At 47.0% G+C, this 8713-nt stretch overlaps 1 protein-coding gene across 5 annotated transcripts in view; it reads left to right on the top strand.

The window, feature by feature from the left end:
• The first annotated feature begins 1363 nt into the window (after positions 1–1363).
• Positions 1364–8713, top strand: part of FAM47E (family with sequence similarity 47, member E) — a 34783-nt gene continuing 27433 nt past the window's right edge. For 3 of the 5 annotated variants that reach the window (XM_010838137.1, XM_010838138.1, XM_010838136.1), the window contains exons 1-3: positions 1370–1576; positions 6145–6757; positions 8362–8501. In XM_010838137.1, coding sequence (XP_010836439.1) covers positions 1503–1576; positions 6145–6757; positions 8362–8501 — 827 coding nt within the window. In that variant the 5' untranslated portion in view covers positions 1370–1502. Of the gene's footprint in view, positions 1577–6144; positions 6758–8361; positions 8502–8713 lie in introns of all 5 variants that reach the window. The other 2 variants (XM_010838140.1, XM_010838139.1) reach the window with 1 other exon arrangement.

Genomic DNA, 8713 nt, shown 5'->3' with positions numbered 1-8713 from the left:
TTCTCACAGATAATAAAAACAACTAAGAGGACCCCTTATCATGATTACATTTGTAGCTTTCTACATTAAGTCTTATAACAACCCTGTGAAGTAGCTGGGCAAATATTATTATCCCCAGTTCACACCATCTGAGCCACCACGGAAGCCCGGAGATAATCATATTCAGTAATTCTTGAGTGATTCCTACTTGCCAGCACTACATTAAATGCTTTACATTCATCATCTCACTGAATTTCCCAATAACCCTATAAGTTATTACTTCTTATATCCTTTTATTTCCCCCGTTTTCAGGCTAGAAAATCAATGTGCCAGGGAGTGGTGTATGTGTGTGCATAATTTTTTAAAGAACTCATTAAAAAATATTCATTTATTTATTTGGCTGCACTGGATCTTAGTTGCAGCATGCGGGATCTAGTTCCCTGACCAGGGATGCAAACTGGGCCCCCTGTGTTGGGTATGCAGAGTCTTAGCCATTGGGGTGGGGAGTCCCTGTGTGCTTAATTATTAAACAGCAGAGTTATGGGTTATCTCAAGTGGTGGGACTCCAAGGCATTCACTGTGCCCAGAAAAGACAGCTGAACACACATGGCAGGTGAAGATGCTGAAATTAGAGACAGCTGGGGCACCTTTACTACCATCCAGATATTTAACAGGTGCCCAGATGTGACGCTAATTTATTCCCGGAGAGTCTGAAGAGAAGACTCATCTTTAAATGGCCGCAAAAAGTAATTTTGGAAGAGAATGTTTTGCTGCTATTTTCTCTAGAAGCAAGGCTTACTATTTAAATCAGGAACACTCAGAAGTAGCAAGAGAACTTAGCAAACCCCAAAATACATCCTCATGCAATCCATATTTACGAGGGCATTCTGCCTACCAGGGCCAACTGGATAGCATTTTCACTGCTTTAGTGAGTCCAGGCAGAAGGAGCAAGTAACACAAGAGCTAGGAGGGACTCTGGGAACCAGCTGGTGACTAGTTACCAGTGCACAGCCCCCGATTTACAGAGGCGGTGAGTTACGGATTTCCGGGACCTGCAGAAAAACATTCCGTGCTAAAAGGCCTTCCCACCATTACAAGTCAGTCTATTCCTTTCGCTCTCTTTCCATTCTTTCCTTTGTTCTCTCCCCAGCTGCTTTCTTCCTTCAACACAGTTTTTGAACCGGTGGTGTGCAAGAAAAGCATGAACACTGACCCCAACAGATGAAATCCCGATAGATTTAATCACAACAGATTAAAAAAAAACACACACAGAATTTAACCAAGAACCCGATTCTTCGAGCTTCCCCTGCCACTGTCCACGCCTCCAAGCGTTGGAGGAGGGGTTGGGGGTGGCGGGGCGCAGAGACGCCTCGGGGTCGCTCGTTCGCCGGTAGCAGCAGGGGGCGCCTGGGCTGCTCCGCGCCCCGGGCGAGTCCGGGCAGCGCACAGCTCGGCGGGTCTCTTAGCGACCCGAGCGGCGAGGAACACACACCACCGGAGGCCGGGTGGGCGGCCGAGGGACCATGGCTGACCACAGTCGGCTGTTCCCGCCGGCGCCGCGGGCCGGGATGCGGGTGGGCAGGACCTGCAGGCCCAGGTAAGCGCGCGCTCGAGCTAGGGCGCATCCCGTGGGTGCCGCGCGGGGGCGCCTGCGCTCCGTGCTTGCTGGGGTCGGGGCCGGGGGGTGGCGGATGGCCGCGGAGGACCCGGCTTCCTTCCCTCCTTTAGGTCTCCCGCACCTAAATGATCGAATAGAACATAACCAGCTCGTGCCACGCTCTTTACTGTCCTCTAGAGGCAGATTCCTTATCTGTAATGCAGGAGGCACGGGTTCGATTCCTGGGTCAGGAAGATCCTCTGGAGAAGGAAATGGCAACCCACTCCGGTATTCTTGCCTGGAGAATCCCATGGACAGAGGAGCCTGGCAGTCCGTGCGGTCACAAAGAGTCGGACAAAACTGAACTACTGAGTAACACACCTCCAGATGGGAAACTGATGGCGGAAGAGTGCTTTGCAGAAAATGGTTTAGCCTGCAACCCACTCTTCTCAGGGTTAGCCGCCTGCATCCTACATCCAGTGTGAGGGGTCTGGATGTTTGAGGGGTCGCACCAGAATTCTTTCCCCGCCCAGCAGGTGACTGTGACTAAGCCGAGCTGGTGTTTGGGCGGGGGGGGGGGGGTGGGTGGGGGGTGGGGGGGGGTGTGCCTCGACGGCCCTGGGCTGGTCAGCTGCCATTATAAATGGTTGGCATCACTGCACAAGACAGGAACCCGAGGCTTTTTGCCTTGGCTGGGTCCTTGAGCTGTTTATGAGAACGGAATTCAGCGCTCTTGGAGGCAGCAGCCATGTGGTGGTTAAGATTCCAAAGTCTACAGTCAGCAAGGCTGGAGTTGAAGGCCAGTTTTCCTCGTTTGACTGGTGACCTTAGACAATTAGTTGCTCTTTCTGGGCTCAGTTTTCTTAACTGTAAAATGGGAACAATAAAAGGAATGAGCTTTCTAGGATTGCTAAATGGCAACCCATTCCAGTATTCTTGCCCAGAGAATGCCATGGACACAAGAGCCTGGTAGGCTACAGTCCATGGGGTCGCAAAGAGTTGGACATGACTGAGCGACTAACACACAAACGGTGAGGATTTAGTGACTTAGCACTTGTAAAACAGTTACTGCCACATATATGCACTGTATACATGTTAGAGTTCGTGGACTCCTCTGAGAGTCTCCCACCCCCAGTTTCAAACTTTTTGTTCCGAAATAACTATAGACTCACAAGAAGTTGCAGATATAGTGCAGAGGTCCCATGTACCCTCTTTCAGATGCTTGGCAGTGGTACCATCTTGCATAACCATAGTACATTACCAAAGCAGGAAATCAGCACTGTGTATATGTATGAATTAGATGGTAGACTTTACTTGAATTTCACCAGTTTTCACTTGTACTTGTGTGTGTGTGTGTGTATGTGTGTGTGTGTATGTGTAGTTCAGTAAAATATTGTTATATGTATATATCAAGATACAAAGCTGTTTCCTTACCACAAGGGAGCCACTTCATGCCATGCTTTAGTTTTCACTCATTTTACCACTCACACCACTTGGCAACCACTAATTTGGTCTCCATATCTAGAATTCTGTTCTTTTGAGGATGTTAGATAAATAGAATAATACTTTTATAAAGATATTAAGCCTTTTGAGATTGGTTCCTTAGCATTAAGCAGAAGCCCTTGAGACCCATCCCAGATGTTGCGTACATCAATGGTTCATTTTTACTGCTGAGTCATATTTCATGGCACAGATGTTTATCCATCGTTTTTCCATTCCCCTGTTGAAGGACATTCAGTTTGTTTCTGGTTTTTAGTTATTACGTATAAAGCCGTTATAAGCATTTGTGTACAGACTTTGTTGTGAAGATAAGTTTTCGTTTCTTTAGGATAAATGCCCAATACTCTTTTGCAGTTCTTAAAGATGGAAATATCCGAGTATCATATAGTGACTGTGAAAATAGTAAATGCTTAGAAAAATGTTCTTGCGTTATTTTCTGGGTTAAGCAAAAATTTTCATGAACTTAACAAAATGCAGAGAGGCAAGTTTATCAGCTATGAGAGGCAAAGTGAGGCAAGTCCTCCAGCCAGACTGGTTCCCTTATTCACCTCTTTGGAACTTCGTTTCCCCGTTGAAAAGTGAGGAAGTTAGACTAGATTTCTTTCAAAGTTTGTGCCAGCTCTAATGTTCTATCAAGCTTGAGCTAGCTGCCACACTTTCCCCATTTTGAGTTGTATGACTGTGCTTGAGTAAAAATATTGGTCATCAGATTTGATTTTATGAAGCACTTGGATGTTTGAATTAGTTGTAAATGTGTGGGAAACACATTTACAAGCTTCCCTGGTAGCTACAGGCTTCCCTGGTAGCTCAGCTGGTAAAGAATCTGCCTGCAATGCAGGAGACCCCGGTTTGATGCCTGGGTCGGGAAGAACTTTGGTACTATAGAGGGTAACTTGCTAACAAGTCATACTGAGTGGGTCATCAAATCTCAACGTTAGATAGAATTTCAACATCCCCACCACTTAGCTATTTAGGAGTGATTTATTAATTGCAAAGAGCAACTTGTAAACTCATATTTTTGTATCCTCTCATCTATATTTTCACAGTAGAGATGGATTAAACCCTTAAAACACACACATGCATGCACAGCAAGCAAGAAGTTTCCAGGACTCACAAGAAAAGGATAAGGATAAAGCTGGAATCTCTTAAAATGTTTTGTGCCTATAAAGATGAGTGTGACAAGAAGTAGATTTACTGTAATGGGTCATTATAGATGAAAGGGGCCTGGAGGTGGAAGAGGCTTCAAGGAAAGACACCAATAATATAGAAATATCTGACTAGTGCCATGTGATGTATTAAGATAATGCCATTAAGCTGCTCAAATGCCAAGTCCTGACTTTGGCAATGGCTGGATATATTAGATTATCCAGGTTTCATTTTCCTTTCTATTTGTCCATAGATCTCTTCCATCTTAGCTTCCTGCCCTAAAAACTCAGTGCAAATAACTGTCTGATGGGGTAAAGAAGCAGTGTGAAGCAGGTTGCATATAAGGTAGTAGGGAACAATGGAGACTGTGAATAAGAGAGCACAGGACTTGTCTAAAGATGGCAGCCACTATACCAATAGGGGCTCCATGGAAAGGTGGACCTAGTGTTCCCAGAGCTCCTGATTTTTGTTCCACATTATTTGTATGAGCTTTTTTATATGTCAGAAGCTCTCACATATAAACACCTTTCTTACCTTTCTCCAGAGTCACACTAACTGTATTAAAATCACAGCTCTCCCCCTTATTAACTGTGGGAACTTTGACAAGTGTTTGTTTTGTTTTTCAACTTCTTTGTGCCTCAGTTTCCTTATCTGGAATAATGTTAGTACCTACTTCATAGGATTGTTATGAGATTAATTCATGTAAAGCATTGAGCACAGCACATGTTATATAGAAAGATTTCCTTACATGTGAACTATTATGATTCTTATTAAAGCACAAAGGGGATCAAATGATGGGTTTGTGGGCCTGATACAGCACATGAACAGTTAGTTTGCTGCCCTTGACCCCACTGAGTTGAGAGGAGAAATCAAGGCCCACAAAGATTAAATGTAGGGTGAACATCATTCAGCTAGTTGGGGGTGCTGTGCTGTGCTTAGTCAATCGGTCGTATCTGACTCTTTGTGACCCCATGGACTGTAGCCTGTCAGGCTCCTCTATCCATAGGATTTCCCAGGCAAGAATACTGGAGTGCGTTGCCATGCCCTCCTCCAGGGGGTCGAACCCAGGGATTGAACCCAGGCCTCCTGCATTGCAGGCGGATTCTTTACCATGTCAGCCACCAGGGAAGCCCAGGTGGGGGTGAGCTGTCACCATGTCCAGGTTCTTCCCACTGCACTGTGTCCCTTTAAAGGATGAGACAGAGTCCAGGAGGTGTTATAAATTATAAGTATCCTTCAGAAAGAGAGGGGATAGCTGGTGACTGCAGGTGATAATAATGAATTACATTTACACAGAGTGACATGGATAGGCCTTCATGGTATCTTGCTTTGTAAACAAGTAACAAAATAAGACCATTTATGTACAGTAAGGATACATGGACACAAAAGAACAATACAGGTCTTATAAGGATGTCTTCAAACAGAAGTGAAAAGTGAAAGTGTTAGTCACTCAGTAGTGTCTGATTCTTTGTGACCCCATGGACTATAATCCACCTGGCTTCTCCATGGGATTCTCCAGGCAAGAATACTGGAGTGGGTAGCCATTCCCTTCTCCAGGGGATCTTCCCCACCCAGGGTCAAACTCAGGTCTCTTGCAATACAGGCAGAGTATTTACTGTCTGAGCCACCAGGAAAGCCCCTGCAAACAGAAAGGTACATTCCAAATCTGTTAGAGTGGTTGTGCCTGTGGAGAGGGGGCAGTGAGGATGGAACATGGGAATAACATCAAATAAAGAAACAGGAGAGAGGGTCATACAGACCAGTGATAATGTGCCCTGAACCAGGAGTATGGGAACTCTGCCTTCTCACATGACCCTCCCTTCCTCCAACTCTCCCCTAACACAGGTAGAGGCCAGCCTCCTCGAAAACTCCTTCTCCCATGCTCACCCTTGTGGTCAGACTACTGCCATGATGTCTTGCAGGTACAGAGAGAATCTGCCCTCCAAGTGCTTCATGGAGCACAAGGGCGGGCTGCCAGGTCCCACCTCCCTGGACAGCCGGCGGTGGAGATTCGTGAGAACGGGACCGGATGACTTCAGGAGAGGCTGCCCGCCTTGTGAAGGTCTGGCCACTCTGGGCCCCAGGGAGGGCCTTCTCCCCCAAATTTATCACAGAGCTCCCCCACCTGCCCCTAAGAAGAGGCACACAGCCCTGTGTTCCAAGCTCTCGCCAGCCCAGCAGGCACGGAAGGCATTCCTGGCAGCCATTGAGGCCCAGCTGACCCTGCACCCCTTGGCTCTTTATCCGGACCTGGAAGAAGACATGCCCACCGAGGTGACCTCCTGTCCCGGGGTTGTGGGTGGGCCTTCCATGGGGCCTGGAGAATGTTGCTCCTTAGATGCCTGGGGAGTTCCCTCCAGGAGTGAGGACGATGACTGTCTCCCTGGGGAGAGTTCTTCTGGGGTGTGGAGCAGCCTTTCAGGAAATGCCGATGACAGCACCATACCGCCAAGAAGCCAGCCAACTTATAAAGGCTCAGCAACCCAGAAATGTTTGACTTCTTTACCTCTGAAGCTCTACCAGTCAATTTTGCTTGTGAGTCTTTTGTGGGGAGAAAACAGTGGAGGAATTGTTCAGTCTTGCTTCTGTCATTTTAGCCTGGTCTTGGGAGGTGTCCATAAGAAGTTATTAATGGATGGGCACCTGAAAAGTCACAGGAAAATTCACCAGATTGCCAGGACCAGAGCTGGGCAGCAGCTGCAATGTGTCATCAATGTCCCAGGATTCTTTGACTTTCAGCTCCTATATACTTAGCATGGGCTTCCCTGGTGGCTCAGTGGTAAAGAATCCACCTGCAGTGCAGGAGAGGCAGGAGACATGGGTTCAATCCCTGGGTCAGGAAGATCCCCTGGAGAAGGAAGTGGCAAACTGGCCCAGTATTCTTGCCTGGAGAATCCCATGGACAGAGAAGCCTGGTGGGCTATGGTCCGTAGGGTCGCAAAGAGTCGGACATGACCTAGTGACTGAGCACGCACGCGCGCATAGTTGCTTTACAATGTTGTGTTAGTTTCTGCTATACAGCAAAGTGTATCAGCTATATGCCTACATATATCCCCTCTTTTTTGGACTTCCTTCCCATATAGGTCACCACAGGGCACTGAGTAGAGTTCCCTGTGCTCTACAGTAGGTTCTCATTACAACTGGAATTTGTAATCAGTGGTTTGCCCCCTGGGCTTTCCTTCACTACACTCCCGTGGATCAGAGCTTCTGAGTCTGTGACAAAGAGATCCTCTGCACGCATCCTTAGAGGGCACATGGAACTGTGGTTTTTATTCTCATATCTGACCTCATCAAATAGATGTGTTGTCTTCCTTCTGAAGCAGGATCTCTTCTTGTGGTGCCGTGGTTGCCACCAGCAACTCTAGATGTCAATTTTACTTTGGAAAACAATACATCTTTGCATGGTTCCAGGAAAATTTCATGACCTAATTTCCCTGGGTCTCATTGGGTTAGCCAGTCACCGTAGGCCTGACTGGCCAGGCCAGGCTGTGGTGTGAAGAGCTGTCAGGCCAGTTCAGACCACAAGGACTGAGAATGGAGGGAGAGGTGATTTTCCAAAGAAAAGTCTAGATACTGTTACTCATAGGAGGATGAATGGGTGGTGAAAGTGAAAGTGTTAGTTGCTCAGTCATGTCCAACTCTTTGAGACCCCACAGTCTATAGCCCATCAGGCCCCTCTGTCCATGGGATTTCCCAGACAAGAATACTGGAGTGGATTGCATTTCCTTCTCCAGGGGATATTCCTGACCCAGGGATCAAACCTGGGTCTCCTGCATTGCAGGCAGATTCTTTACTGTTTGAGCCATCAGGGAAGCCCTGAATGGATGGTAGGCAGTCAAAAACCACAGACACCCTCTAGAGGTACTTTTCTCAGGGAGGTACTGGGGTCCAAATGGGCCCAGAGTCACTGTTCTATCTAGAGGAGATGGAAACTTCAGTAAAAAGGCTACACAGCTAATGTCCAGCTGATGGGCATTAACTGGCAGCACCCAGCACCATATTTGCACTGGAACTGATGAATGGTATCGACCAACTAGAAAGGCAAAGTGAAGGGATGTGTTGATCTGTTATCTTTGAGAATCAGAGAGCCCCCTTTTCAGTACATCTTTCTTTTCTCCTAAGTTGTTTTCTGTTTGTAGCTCTTATTAAAGGTGCTGGAAGTTCTGGATCCTGACAAGAAGCTGGAAGACACATGGGCCTATTGTCAGGGCATCAGGAAAAGAATGAAAAAACCCACAAAACTTTTAAAAAAACGTTCGACCCAAGTCTACTTGGGACTGTAAGTATGGTTCTTAACCTCTTGCTCATTCCTGTCCCCTGATGAAACATTCTAGTACAAATCTTCCTCGACTTCACAGTGGGATTGTGTTGATCAGATCAGATCAGATCAGTCGTTCAGTCGTGTCTGACTCTTTGCGACCCCATGAATCGCAGCACACCAGGCCTCCCTATCCATCACCAACTCCCGGAGTTCACTCAGACTCACGTCCA

The sequence above is a fragment of the Bison bison genome, unplaced genomic scaffold (genome assembly GCF_000754665.1).
Source record: "Bison bison bison isolate TAMUID 2011002044 unplaced genomic scaffold, Bison_UMD1.0 scf7180017864092, whole genome shotgun sequence".
NCBI lineage: Eukaryota > Metazoa > Chordata > Mammalia > Artiodactyla > Bovidae > Bison > Bison bison.
The sequence above is the reverse complement of the archived record's forward strand: the minus strand, read 5'-3'. Positions and strand labels throughout refer to the sequence as shown.